At 40.5% G+C, this 15,882-nt stretch overlaps 1 protein-coding gene across 2 annotated transcripts in view; it reads right to left on the bottom strand.

Moving 5' to 3' along the window:
• Positions 1-15,882, bottom strand: part of LOC145987597 (glycosyltransferase 25 family member) — a 575,666-nt gene that overhangs the window by 91,841 nt on the left and 467,943 nt on the right. For both annotated transcript variants that reach the window (XM_083121956.1, XM_083121957.1), the window contains exon 6: positions 7,314-7,388. In XM_083121956.1, coding sequence (XP_082978082.1) covers positions 7,314-7,388 — 75 coding nt within the window. The remainder of the gene's footprint in view (positions 1-7,313; positions 7,389-15,882) is intronic.

Raw genomic sequence — 15,882 nt, 5'->3', positions numbered from 1 at the left:
TACCCTCGACATGAGAGAGGAAAAGTGCACGACCGGTTACGGTAGCCTGGTAGTGCGAGAAGAAAAGTGCACTACCGGTTACGGTAGCCTTGATGTGAGAGGGAAAAAGTACACGATCGGTTACGGTACCCTGGAAGGGAGAGGAAAAGTTGACGACCAGTAACGGTACCCTGATTGTGAGATGAAAAGTTGACGACCAGTTACGGTACCCTGGTAGTGCGAGAAAAAAGTGCACGACCGGTTACGGTACGCTGGTAGTGCGAGAGGAAAAGTGCACGACTGGTTATAGTTCCCTGGTAGTGCGAGAGACCAAAAGTGCACGATCGGTTAGAGTACCTCATAGTGCGAGAGAAAAAGTGTATAACCGGTTACAGTACCTGGTAGTGCGAGAAGAAAAGTGCACCATCGGTTACGGTATCCAGGTTGTGAGAGAGGAAAAGTGCAAGACCGGTTACGGTACCCCGGTAGTGAGAGAGGACAAGTGCACGACCGGTTACAGTTCCCTGGAAGTGCGAGAGGAAAAGTGCACGATCGGTTAGGGTACCACGGCAGTGCGAGAGGAAAAGTGCACGACCGGTTACAGTATCTTGGTAGGGGCGAGACGAAAACTGCACGACCGGTTACAGTACCCTGGTTGTGAGAGAGGAAAAGTACACAACCGGTTAGTTTAGACTCTTAGTGCGAGAGGAAAAGTGCACGACCGGTTACAATACCCTGGTTGTGCGAGAGGAAAAGTGCACGAACGGTTACAGTACCCTGGTTGTGAGAGAGGAAAAGTACACGACCGGTTAGTTTAGACTCTTAGTGCGAGAGGAAAAGTGCACGACCGGTTACAATACCCTGGTAGTGCGAGAGGAAAATTGCACGACCGGTTACAGTACCCTGGTAGTGCGAGAGGAAAAGTGAACGATCGGTTACGGTATCCTGGTTGTGAGAGAGGAAATGTGCACGACCGGTTACGGTAGCCTGGTTGTGCGAGAGGAAAAGTGCACGAACGGTTACAGTACCCTGGTTGTGAGAGAGGAAAAGTACACGACCGGTTAGTTTAGACTCTTAGTGCGAGAGGAAAAGTGCACGACCGGTTACAATACCCTGGTAGTGCGAGAGGAAAATTGCACGACCGGTTACGGTAGCCTGGTAGTGCGAGAGGAAAAGTGCACGATCGGTTACAGTAGCCCGGCAGTGCGAGAGGAAAAGTGCACGACCGGTTACGGTAGCCTGGTAGTCCGAGAAGAAAAGTGCGCGACGGGTTACGGTAGCCTGGTTGTGCAAGAGGGAAAGTGCACGACCGGTTACAGTAGCCTGGTTGTGCGAGAGGAAAAGGGAAAAGTGTATAACCGGTTACAGTACCTGGTAGTGCGAGAGGAAAATTACCCGACTGGTTACAGTAGCCTGGTTGTGAGAGAGGAAAAGTGCACGACCGGTTAGAGTACCATGGTCGTGCGAGAGGAAAAGTGCACGACCGGTTAGGGTAGCTTGGCAGTGCGAGAGGAAAAGGGAAAAGTGCACGACTGGTTACAATAACCCGGTAGTGCGAGAGGAAAAGTGCACGACCGGTTACAATACCCTGGTAGTGCGAGAGGAAAATTGCACGACCGGTTACAGTACCCTGGTAGCACGAGGAAGAGTGCACGACCGGTTAGAGTACCCTGGGCGTGAGAGAGGAAAAGTGCACGACCGGTTACCGTATCCTGGTTGTGAGAGAGGAAATGTGCACGACCGGTTACGGTAGCCTGGTTGTGCGAGAGGAAAAGTGCACGAACGGTTACAGCACGCTGGTTGTGAGAGAGGAAAAGTACACGACCGGTTAGTTTAGACTCTTAGTGCGAGAGGAAAAGTGCACGACCGGTTACAATACCCTGGTAGCGCGAGAGAAAAAGTGCACGACCGGTTAGAGTACCCTGGGCGTGCGAGAGGAAAAGTGCACGACCGGTTACGGTAACCTGGTAGTGCGAGGAAAATTGCACGACCGGTTACAGTACCCTGGTAGTGCGAGGAAAAGTTACGACCGGTTAAGGTAGCCTGGTAGTGCGAGAGGAAAAGTGCACGATCGGTTACAGTAGCCCGGCAGTGCGAGAGGAAAAGTGCACGACCGGTTACAGTAGCCTGGTAGTCCGAGAAGAAAAGTGCACGACGGGTTACGGTAGCCTTGTTGTGTAAGAGGGAAAGTGCACGACCGTTTATAGTAGCCTGGTTGTGCGAGAGGAAAAGGGAATAGTGCACGACCGGTTACAATACCCTGGTAGTGCGAGAGGAAAATTGCCCGACCGGTTACGGTACTCTGGTAGCGTGAGAGGAAAAGTGGACGACCGGTTACGGTACCCTGGATGTGAGAGAGGAAAAGTGCACGACCGGTTACGGTATCTTGGTTGTGAGAGAGGAAAAGTGCACAAGCGGTTGCGGTACCCTGGATGTGAGAGGGGGAAAGTGCACGACCGGTTACTGTACCCTGGTACGGTACACTGCCAATTAACAACAGAGCATGAGCGGGGAATCACTTGTTTTGGGAGGTAGAAAATACTGCGGGAGAAGGAGCTCTCCTTTTCGCGAAACCACCTCTTGTGTCTCCTGCGGTTTGAGCAATATGACTCAAAAAGACAAACCACCAGATGCCATAATTTATTCTGCCTGACAATGTCGGTCTCGATGCCGCAAAGGAAAGGTCTGCTGGAATATTTTCGATGGTAAGTGCTTGAACACGCTTCTTACAACCCTGACTTGGAACATTGTGGATATAATATATTTTGTTTCTTTTTTAGAACATCCCAAGCGACACACATTGCATCGGACGAAGAGGTTCCGTTCCCAGAGCAACGGCTTTTCTATTCATCGTTTCGTTTCTCAGTACCTTGATACATGCAGTGATTCTTAGTAAATACACTTGTTTCACCTTTTCATTTGAAGCCCTCTGGTGCAAAGAAAAACATTTGAGACTGAAATGAAACTCAAACAAATCAGGAACATCCCGATCCAAGTTGAACAGAGAACAATATTTGCAATCAAACCTTTGTTCACTATAATATTTTTGAATCGCAGCTTCCTCAGTAATAATGCGAAAATCAAACACCGATCTTCCTTCCTGCAGTGTTTCCAACCTAGAGAGATTTTTCTAACTATTTGGAGAAGAAACTGCTTCTGAAACCCTTTCAAACTCAGAATAAAATTGTTGAAACATAGCTCAGAAATGAGAAATTTACAATAAAAACAGTCAAAGTGAGTGCATTTCCATAATTATCAGTTTCTGAATACCGAATAACATTCAAATATATTTCCTATTATAGAGCGGCCATAATGTCTTGAACCAAAAGAGAAAGCGCACACACACGACTGCCTGGATTCTATGTTACCCAGACGCTGGATTGAGAAAAGGGGCATTGTAAAACGAGCATGAGGGTCACCTGACCTAAATCCCGTACGCTTCACCATATGGGGATTTTGAAATGGGAAAACGACCGTTCTGGAGCCTCACATTTTGAAGATAATTTTCCAGGAAAGTTTCCAGGAAGTGTGTTTTGACTGTTGGAGCATTAAGGAAACATGCTGTTAATCAGTTCTACAATTGCATTAACTTAACAGCAACCCTGTACGGAGCAAATTCCCAGTCACGCGAAAACATCGAGGCAATCCAAAGGCAGGTCGTGAGGACGAGAGAGAGAAAGAAAGAAGCCGAAAGTCAATTCCACAATAGCCCTGTGAATGACACAGCTTGCTAAATTATTTTGCTAACGCGTTGAGTCCCATCGCCGCTGTTGTCTGACTTTTTAGTCGGTTACTATCTCTCGCGAGTAGCAACCCAACTGTTCATATGATTCTGCTACCACCAGGGATTGAACCTGGAAACGCTCACACCAAAGCAAGATCATTCGCTAGGCATACGGTGACACGGGAAACGCATTTGAGTTTGTGCTTAGGTTCATTTTATGCACAGAAACGTTAATCGGGACTGGACTGCAGTTTAAAGGGGAATCAGAACCACTATGTACCTCAATCGGGTATCGAATCCGGACTCCTTGTTTACAAGACGACGCCATCGGGAAGGACCACGGGAGGGAGGGAGAGAAACGGAGAGAGGGAGGAAGTGAGAGAGGGGGGAGAGAGAGAGAGAGAGAGAGAGAGAGAGAGAGAGAAAACATTTTATTTTAATATCTTAAATCCATCGTCGATAGCGCACCTTTACTTCGGGAGAAATAAGAAGGCAGACTGCGTTTACTGTTTACTGGGCTAAACAAATAATAGTAGTAGGAGAAGGTTAGATGGCTGAGGGACGCGCCAGCACTTACCTCTGCTTCCTGGGGGCGACACTGGCTGCTACTCTCAATGATGATGCACTATGATAGTCGTAGCTACAAAGGAGAGATGCTACAGGGCACCCTTCGCTTATATAGTAGCCAGTTCCGCTGCTGTACTTTGTAACTTCGGTTTCTGTGGAATTATCCTATGCAAGTCGGAGCATTCAAGGAGACTGAGGAAAGCGGATGTGAAGTACACCAGTCATCTACAATATACCTCAAGAGGAAATTTTATCAACTTATTTTGCATGATCGAAATTTTAAACTCAAAAAGTTCTTAGGGGTAGTGCGCCTAATGCAAGTCTGCACACGATGAATATAGTCCTGTGCAAGTCGTGTTTCTTCTTTTGGGGAGGGATGGCTTTCTCTTTTTGACTCAACATTGCCTGTCTCCCCGTCTGGGTTGCATCCCTTGTGGAGGCTGTTCAACAGTAGTTCCGGGTGCACTTTACACTGTAGGTCCAGTCCCGATTAGCCTGCATTAGTATAAGCGTACTCAACATTTCCCAAACAACCTAACTCCCGATGCCGCAGGACGCTGCTGCAATTTCTCCATTCCCATCGTGAGTGAGGGCGGAGAGTTGTGATATGTTGACAGGGGAGATTTATGAGAACGGTCACGATAAAATTATTCGCAAATTGATACTTTCTGTAGACATGCAGACTCGAACAAAACTCGAATGCGGAACTCTTGTCTTATCGTGCCATTGTTCTACCAACTGAGCTATGCAACCAGCCCTGTTGGCTTTGAAACACTGATGACATCACGATATATAATCTAGTTTCTCATAGCGTAGAGGCGTGTTTTAACTTAATTTGTATAGTACATCTGTATATAATGTATCTTTATATTTCCTTTAGTACACCTCCTGTGTCTCTGAAACAAACACATTGTTTTCTCCGAATTTAATACCTACTTCCACAACAGTTTCCAGTTCTAAATACAAAACCCGACCAAGTGATTTATCAAAACACACATACACTGAACATCTGCAGAATTTTCCCGGTGCGTAGTAGTAACGCCGTAGCCTTGTAATAAAGGGAGTCCCGGGTTCGATAACCGGTCGAGCTACATAGTGGTTCGGATCCCACTGAAACTGTAGGCACAGTCCCATTAAGCCTATCTGTGCATAAAGTGGACTTAAAAACTCAAACCCAGTACCCTCAAATTTCTTCAAAGTCCGTAAAAATTTTTCCCCAAGGCCCACTTTATGGTCCCTTTGGGTAATAATTCACATCCCCTATAAAAGAGCTTAAAACCAATACAAAACCTCGTGTGCAAAAATCTGTATAAATTTCTGCCTCATTCTTCGGTAAAAACTTAACAAAAACTCATTACACAATCGGATACGTGATCGTTATCAAAAAGCATGCTTACACATTAATATATAACGTAACGTTAAAATTTGGGTGATTTCAAAATAAGGTTTTTAAAAATATTTTAGAGGCCTAGTCATCTCGAGAAAGAAAGACGCCTTATGAAAACTGCTGCTGCAGCACTCGGGAGCAAAGAAGCCGCAGACATCCTCACTCGGCGGAAGTTTTCCCACTCTTTCTCTCCCAACAACGGTAAACACAAGCGTGTCTCCGCCCGGGCTCTTCTGTATCTCAAGGAGCCTCGTCTCCAGATTGTTTTCCTCCACGCAACAGACCGAGAATCACTCAATTTTCGTCAAACCTGAAAAAAGTAGCTGGCTCAGGTCTCTGCCGTGCACGATCTTGGGCAGAGGAACGGAAAGGTGTCGCCTGCTTCAAAATTACATTCTTCGTTCATTTCGGAAGAAATCAAAACTAAGCGTAAAAGAACGGACGACGGAGACTTCTTGACAAGCGGAGGAAAACACTGGGTAAGCTCATAGAGCAACATTGTATTTGGTCTCGTCCTCACGGCTCGACAACCACATAGACCTTGTCTTTAAAAATCACTGCGTCACAGGGTTGAACCCATAAATTCCAATAGATTCTATTGGGTTCCGTAACCTTTCTTTTCGTGGGAACTTTTTTTATCGCACAATTAAAAATTCGGGTCAAGATGTGTATTATTTCATTTCTTGGACTGTATTTAAATTGATCCATAAAAAAAAGGTTCCGGGAGCGAATTGAAATACTTTAAAGATAAAAAGGTACTTTACGCTCGAGAACCTTTTTACCCTTTCTGATTTTCACTCTCGGACAGGAATTGAATTTATTTACAAGTCCTGGACCTTTAACGACCCTGCTTTGAGATCTCATCTCCAGCATTACTCGTGCACTCGGCTTCACAAATCACGTCCAGATTTCATCTTCACAAGCCACATGCAGCCCTCATCCCTTCTAAACCTAGTCTACATAATTACTTGAAGACCTCGCCCAGACCTGGTCTCCTTCGTTACTTCTAAACTTGGATTTCACAAAGAACATCTATACGCTATCTCGGGAATCTCTGGAGCAAGGCCCTTTTTGTAAAGATGGGGAGGTATCGACTGGGTGGAGCGAAGCAAAACATCCCCCTCGCGCGTTCCTTGGTCGAACCCTGTTGCGTCACTACTTGCGCAGACTTGCTTTCGGTCGCTCGCTGCAGAGTCAAGTCCTTTGGTCACCAGACGAAAGAGGACCATGAGCTATGGAATTAAAGTCAGCAACGACGTCAGTGGATCATAAAAGCAAAACGTTCTACATCAGAGGTATATACGGTCGGACATTTCGGATAATCCGAATATCCGGATATTTGAAATCAGGGAAGAAAATTTTATCTCCATTCGCCTGCCCTTAGTCAATAACACAAGGTTTAAGATACATTCTATCAATCGAACGGATCCTTGTTGTTCCCCGAACAATTCTTTACATGGTTGCACCGTGAAATCCTAGCTGGGAACGGGGGTGGACAAATGGGAATTGCATGTTACTCGTAGCATTCACTCAAAAGTTTCTGAAAACGCATCGAGGGAAAATAGTGTGTTACAACTTCAAATTTGAATCAAGAACACAATTAAATGTAGGGCACTGCGCCGCAAAAACTAGAAAATGAAAAATGTGTTTTCTTACCTCTTGTGGTAGGGATCGGAATACTCTGGCATCATGTGGATTCCCCACTGCTTCAGCGCACTTTCATTTAGCATTCTGAAAGGAGACAGAAAAATAGTTTCAAAATTATTTTCTTAGGAACTTTTGCGGCAGCCTTGGAACTTCAATAAAATCCATCTTCAAATCTGTCAGCTGCAATCGAACGTCTGGAAAATTTACAATACGCCGCGAGGACTCCGACACAACAACACTACGTCAGGGAAAAAGAGGTTTGTTCTCCGGCAACGATGTGCGGTAGACTGTACGTGTTGTCTTCGTGTGGTTCATGTTGGCTTACAGTTTACGTAGTGCACGCAAACAATATAAACTATACTAAAAACTAACTTCCTAGGATGCTTTGAAAGGAAAGTGTCATTTTTCACTAACAATGGTTCGTATCCATCTGAAGATCATTTCTCACATTCTGTTTCGAGTACCAATCTTTGATAAAGGTAGAAAGAGAACAACATACACGCAAGAGTCGTGGGAGGCATCCTCTTTGCTCCCTTTTAATATAGTTCATTTACCGAAATCCCTGGCGGGGTTGTTAGCACTGTGTGCTACGACGTCAAGGGTTCCGGCTTCGAACCCCGGCCTGGGTGTTCTTTGCGAGAGTCCCTTGACCCTTCATCACTCATCTTCGTCCTTGTGATTAGCCAAAGGTTGCGGAAAAGCGAAGCGAAATAAACCAAATCAATCAACATCACACAACTCCCCCCTCGAGAACGCATCACTCGCTGCTCTAAGGTTGTACCAAGATGCACGGCGAAACGTTGCTGGTGGAAACATGTTCCGAAAAATAATCAGCTTCTCATAAAACCTGACGGTATCTAAACGAAATATTCTATACTAAGGGGCCATGTATACAATTAAGCGGTTGGGCGAAGGTGCGCTGGTTCCTGCGCACGATCTCGCAACTTTCACAATGCAGCATTGACTACTCCCAGCGTCGATACTCTCTCCGAAAGGCAATAGAGCGTTCTCATCCCTGATCTTTCCAACAAATATTCGAGCAAAATTTGCATCAGGAAAGTTGCAAAGACGACTGTAAAACAAGAATGCAGAGATCCGAACAAATCCACTTGTAAGCATCGACGTGGCAACAGCACGAATTGTCAACCGCCTCATTTGGTGATACCGACCGAGCGTAGCATATCACTGCGAAATTTTTTGAAGCTTGTTTTCAAGTCTACTTAAAGGAGAATTTGAGATCACAGAAGTAGTGTAATCATGTATCTTCAAACCAACACTTGTTACGAGGCCTATTATTTTTATTAATTTAAGCACAATGGAAAACCTATTTTGATGAAGTTTTTGTTGATTTTATACTATTGCAAATCTGTGATTTTTCACCTCACACTTGGTACGAGTGTCATAATTTCTTTCGAGTTAAAGTACGTAACACCCACACCTACACTTACACTCACACAAATTTACTTCCGGTTTACTTGACAGACACCTGTGCGTTTTTTCCAGTTTTTTATGAGTACATATATTTTAGCGGTTCAAACCAATACTTGGTACTAGGCCTATTGTTTTTATTAATTTAACCACAATAATAAACCTATTTTGATGATGTTTTTGTCGATTTTATACTATTGCAAATCTGTGTTTTTTCATCTCGTACTTGATACGAGTGTCATAATTTCTTTCGAGTTAAAGTACGCAACATTACATAACATTGCGATGGCATTTAAGGGTAAATTATTGCATCATGTTATGCAACAAGTTATTACGCAACATTGCGATGGCTCGTAAGGCTCAATGTTTACGCAACAAGTTATTACGCAGACCCGTATCTAACGTGTTTTTGGTTAAGACGTAATGGGTGTCTTCTGATTGACTTACTGTTTCGGATGTTTTCATCCGCGCTTAGGTTACTTAAAGGGTTTTCGCATTACAGATTAGTCAGTAACGTGAGAGTGTTTGAAGAGTATGGATGTGTTGTTGCAGTGTTAAAAGTTAAGTATTTAATTTATTTTAAAGCTACATACTATTTATTATTTTTAAGTTTAAAAAGTGTATCAAGTGATTTTTTTCATAGTAATTTTGATCAGATTGAGTTTTGATGTGATCAGATGTTACTTGTTGTCTCCGGAAATTCTGTATAAATAAAAAAGCTGAAACTTTTATCGTAATAGCTACAATTTTTTTTATTTTGAAGGTGGTTCAAGACCTTTTTCACACCGATTGAATTTGTATGAATTTGTATTTGTATTGAATTTTGTATTTTTTCATGAGAAAATTTATATATAAATACCACAGCTGAAAAAAATTATAATTATAACTATTGTCTTTTAAGTTACATTATATCAATTAACGTAAGTTTAAAAGTGTTTTTTTCTAGTAAATAGAATCTTATTGAATTTTGAGTTGATTGTGCGTCTTATTGTTATTTACTTAAAGCATATTTAAAAAAATTTCATCTACCAATTTCATCGAATGTGTTATTTGTGGGAAATTAATCTCCAAAACTAATATTAGCAAGTATAGGGCAAGATGTAGCGAAACAGGTTCGAAAATAAATCGTTCGTTACCTACTAAGCCTGGTCCTCAATGCGAAAAAATAATTAGCATTGCACATTTAAGTAAACACCTGAAAATTTGCAAGGCATCAACCGGACATGGAACATTCAAAAGAAAAATTGATCATCCTGAAGCTGAAGCTTCCTACTTCCAAACAAATTAAGATGTCTAATGACCAAAAAGCCGATTACATCTGCATTCAACAACCAACTCCTGGATTTTCTTTTTACTTCGAAACCAGGCTGTGATATTTCTAGTTTTTTGAGTGAAATTAAAACATCTATCATAAATATTTTGAAAAATAAACTGGAAAACAGCTCCATAAAAGTATATGTTGATCTAATCTGTAAATATGAGAAAACCAATGGTATAAGAAATATTTTTTTCACAAAACGAAAACCCAAGTTCTTTAGTTGGCAGACATTAATAATTTGAACGTTTTTTATTCTAATCTTACTAGTGAATTGATTAGGAAACACGATGAATTCGAGGCTAAGGGATCAGGTTGGTCTTTATGTGGAAGTCCTCACAGATTAATCACTTATGTAAACAAATTTACACCTTTTTCTGCTTCGAGCTACGTTCCACTTCCGGTAGAAATTCAGCATAAGAGAGCCGTGCTGAACATTCATAACACTGACAATGAGTGTTTTATGTGGTGCATTTTAGCGGCACTTCACCCGGTTCATTGTTCAAATCATTCGGAACAGGTTAGGCATTACACACAATATGTAGACGAGATTGAATATGCTATGACAAGCATCGAATACCCTGTTGCTATTTCTGACATAACAAAGTTTGAAAACAGGGCACGAAATGGAGAAGGAAAACGATTAGCTATAAATGTATATTCGTATACTTCAGTTAAGCATTTTGTGCATCCCGTTAGGATAACTAATATTGTTGATGATGAAGCCATGGAAATCAATCTGCTTCTTATTGCTGACGATGATGTCCATCATTATATGCTAATTCGTTCACTCTCCCGCTTGGTCAGAAGCCAAACAACCAAGTTTCATGCACACATCGAAGTTTGTCCAAGGTGTTTAACAGTATTCGACGATCGTGACCGACGTCATTACCAACATTTTCAAAATCAAGAAATTGCCAAACAAAAACTTGCTGAACATAAAGTCTACTGTGGAGTCAACAGACCGGCTCGCATGTTGATGCCCAAAGCAAATGAATTCGAAGAATTTAAAATGCACAAGGCCTTGTTGGAACATCCGGCCATCATCATCGCAGACTTTGAGGCTATTCTCAAACCATTGTCCTATTGCGATCCGGATCCCGACTTTTCTTCCACAACACAATACCAGCTTCATGATCCAAATAGTTTTGGATATGTTGTTGTTTGGCAGGATAGGATAGATAAACCATATATATATCGCGGACCGAATGTTATTGAACTCTTTTTTAAAAAGATGGTGGAGGAGGTTGAGAACATTGGCAGCTTCTTATGTCAATCGAAATCAATGCTTCCATTATCCAGCGATGAACTTCAATCTTAAAATAACATTGAAACGTGTCCGGTGTGTGATCAACATTTCACGGATGAGAATCGGAAAGTATTTCACCATAATCATTTCACCGGAAAATACATTAGTGGAATCTGTAACACCTGCAACCTCAAAATCCAGAAGCCTAAATTCGTACCAATATTTCTTCACAATGGATCCAATTACGACTTCCATTTTTTAATTAGGAATCTTGGATACGATACGCAAAAAAATAGATATCCTTGCTCAAAACGAAGAACGCTATATTTCTATAAGTAAGAAAGTTAAAATTCCAGGAACTAATGAAATAATAGACATGAGGTTTCTAGATTCTTTTAGATTCCTATCGGCAAGTCTCGATGCTTTAGCGAGTAAACTTACCGACGAACAATTTAAAATTACAAAAGCTAGTTTTCCAAACATACACGTAGAACTGATTAAACGTAAAGGCATTTATCCTTACGAATGTGTAACCGATGAATCTAAATTTGACGATGATACTCTCCCACCTCAAAAAGAATTCTTCAGTCCACTGAAAAAAAAAACGGAATTATGGACGAAGAATACGGACATGCGAAATTAATATGGAAGGAATTGAGATGCAATACTCTCGGCGATTATCACGATGCATATCTCAAATTAGACGTAACAATACTTGCTGATGTTTTTCAGGTATTCAGAAAAACAGCAATAAATATTTATAAATTAGATCCAGCATATTTCTACACTCTTCCTGGTTTGGCGTGGTCTGCTATGTTGCTCCAGACCAGGATCAAGTTGGAATTGATATCGGACGTGGACATGTTACTTTCTATACAAAGGGGGATACGTGGGGGATGGTGCAATGTTCGCAGAGACACGCAAAGGCAAACAACATTCACATGTCTGAGAATCAATACGATGAAAATCGACCATCGAATTACATATTTTACGGTGACGTAAACAATCTCTACGGATTCGCAATGCTACAAAAACTTCCCTACGGAGGATTCGAGTGGATAGATCACATTTCAATTGATATTAATCATTTCGACGATCGTGAATTTGGTCTGTTCATTGAGGTAGACATTGAATTTCCAAATAATTTCCATGATACTTTTTCCGATTTACCTCCCGCTCCCGAAATTAAATGTCCACCTGATTCTAAACAAAGCAAGCTTTTGTTAACTCTGGAGAGAAAAGAGAGATATGTCGTCCACTACACGAATCTCCAGTTTTTGATTGGGTGGGTGTTCAGGTAGTAAATGTAAGAAGAATTCTCAAGTTCAAACACTCTCCATGGTTAAAATCTTATATTGAGACCAACACGAGACACAGAACAGCTGCCATTTCAGAATTAGATAAAGATTTTTATAAACTAATGAATAATGCCGTTTATGGAAAAACGATGGAGAACGTCAGAAAGCGTATAGACATAAAATTAGTTTCAGATAACAATAAATGTAGAAGATTGGTATCTGATCCTAGATTCAAATCGCGAAAAATTTACGAGAAATTGACACTTTTTAATCTAGTTATAAAATTGATAAAATTCAGAAAACCTATTTACGTTTGTGCAACAGTTCTCGACTTGTCGAAACTGCACATGTTCGAATTTCATTATAATATTATCAAACCCTTCTATAATGATAAGCTGTCAATTTTGTACATAGACATCGATAGCTTTATTTATGACATACAAACACCTAACCTCTACGAAGATCTTAAACATCCTTCCATGCTTGGGTATTTCGACACTTCTTCCTATCCTCAACCCAACAGATTTGGAATTCTTTCACGCAACAAGAAAATTCTCGGTAAATTGAAAGATGAGTGTAACGGTGAGATTATTGTTGAGTTTGCTGGTTTGCGTTCGAAGATGTATACATTCAGAACAGAGAGCACCATCACGAAGAAAGCAAAAAGAACATACAAAGAGACCGTGGAAAACAAACTAACATTCCAGGATTATATTGTTTGCCTTTCTTCACAGTCGAGGATACTTCGAGAGGATAATATAATACAAAGCTCAAACCATGAGATTACAACATATAAAATAAAAAAAAGTAGCTCTGGATCCACACGACGACAAGAGGTGTATTCTCGAGTGTGGAATCCATACTTTGCCTTGGGGACACTTTAGTTTAGAAGTTAATAATAATTGTACTCAACACATGTGAACACATATAAACCTAACATCAAACCAAAATTTTGAAAATAACAAAAAAAAATCTACACGTAGTCTAATTTTTTATATATTATTTTATCCTATTAAATTTTTTCTATCACTCTTTCATTTTTTACATCATAAATATATGATTTCTCCACAATTAAAATTGCACTGCATATTGTATTTTCAGGTAGAGTTTCATGACATTCACATACCAATTTAATATTAGTTCGATCATTTATAACTACCAATTTTCTCTTTCATGCATTGACTAAAAACATTGGTCTGTGAACTATGAACTCATCTAGATTATAATACATATCTATGTTACCTTCAGTTACTCTTTTAAATGCACTATAAGCTTCATATAATTTTCAATAATCTTGTTCTGTAATGTTTAAATTGTAATTTTCACGAGGAAATACTTCAATTCTGCCATTCTTCAGATACACATTTTTAACTTTACAATTATCAAACTGGCTGCTATCCTTTTCCTGATTGTCATCTCTCCCTGTTTGAAACAGCACAGGTACAAACTCTGGCATGTCATATTGCAAAGATTAGTAAGGTCAAATTCAAACAATTTACCCTCCACTGACCTCTGAATGCATTGGTATGTATAAACCTGTATCGGAATTTGGAGATTTTTCAAAATGTTGGCTTTGTATTTGAGAGCATAATTCGATTCATATTCAACTATAGGCATTCTCAACTCCATAGACTGGATCACACATTTCGCAGTTTCGGGTAAACTAGCCTCATTAGCTGTTCCATCTGTATTCAAAGTTTTGTATCTCATGATGGCATTATGATCATTGGGCGATCTCCGAAATATTACACTCAAACCACCTTTCCACATAATTTCTTTATAATCAGAGAAAAATCCAAATAGCAATCTCATGGGGAACAGTACTGTGTGACTTTTTGCTTGAATTTTTGTTCCAGCTTCGAACCTACCAACTTTATAATATGCACTCTCTTATTTGGACAGTTTCAATGTCCCCACTGTAGTGGACGTAATTCCAGGACAATCAATCCTGTCAATCACTGTACCATGCATTCTGACTTCAATTTGAGAAAATAAGAATGGAACAAAATTATCTATAAGTTTTACATTAGCAGTAGCTGGATATTCTTCACCATTACTTTGTTTTACAATATCAAATTTTATATACAGATCAGATCTATGTCCCCCCCCCCCCGTAATGTCATACTGTATCTCTTTATAGGGCTGATTCAAATTTGCTAATGTCCTCCTGTTTGGTGGGAAGGACTGTAATTCATAACTCTCAATATTTTCCATCTTGGTATTTATTTATATTTTCTAAATATTAATTTCTATTATCGCAGTGCTATTAGCACCGGCAAAATCGATGATTTCATTTTTCTCATTTGTAATTGTTATCTCTATGTAATTAAATTTATCAATAGAAACAGGGAAATAGACTGGTGGGATTGGGGAATAGAAGATAGGTTCCATAAATTCCGAATCCGGTTTAAATGTAGCAATAATACCTGTCTCCTTGCGACTGCCAATCGAATTTTCTTCTGCTTTGATAATCATACCTTTGGCAATGTTACAGTGAATATTCAATGTGTCAATAGCTAAGAATTTTGGTATAAATTTACCTATGTGCCTAACACCTGGTTCTAATTTGCTATTGTTCTCGAATCCTAAAAGTTCTCCCATGGTAGATAAGTCCACTGTTTCATTGGTAGTTACAATCTCTACTCTGTGTGTTACAGAATTTTGAGAAACCAAGACAGTGGTTAGAAGTTCAAGTTGTAAAGTAGATAAGTTATACTGTCCAGGAGGAATAATATTTTTTTCGTTACCTACTAATATAGTATTGTTGTAGGTAGTTACATTCGGAATCAGATATTTACTGTAGAATGCTCTTAGAGCTATGGATTTTGGATAGATAATATCATCGTGAAGTCTCACTGGAGAGATGAAAAATTCCCATATTTAATATATAATACAGCTTTTTGAAAATCTTTTAATTTGATGTTTGGTATTTTATTTAAAATTCTAAGCATCGTAATGCAAACATGACCACATATAATTTGATCGAAATCTTGAATACGATCGTCGTTGTAATAAATTTTAACATGTTTCAAGTAACGAATTAATTCTGTAGGGGGTACCCCTCCGAAAGAATCGAAAATAAAAGCATTGTCATTTTGTTTATAAGGGGCGCAACGCATAAAAGTTGACCCGCCCTCGCTGGCGAAAAAAGGGCGGCAAGATAAGCTAACGTCGTTTCTAGCGAACGGTTGATGTGCGTTGCAGAGAGGACAGTCCGAGTCAAGCATTGATACGGTTAGGACCCACATCACGTTGGTTATTGGTTTCGCGGGCAAAGAACAAGCTGTG

This window comes from Lepisma saccharinum, chromosome 5 (assembly GCF_977018435.1).
Source record: "Lepisma saccharinum chromosome 5, izLepSacc3.1, whole genome shotgun sequence".
Classification (NCBI taxonomy): domain Eukaryota; kingdom Metazoa; phylum Arthropoda; class Insecta; order Zygentoma; family Lepismatidae; genus Lepisma; species Lepisma saccharinum.
The sequence above is the reverse complement of the archived record's forward strand: the minus strand, read 5'-3'. Positions and strand labels throughout refer to the sequence as shown.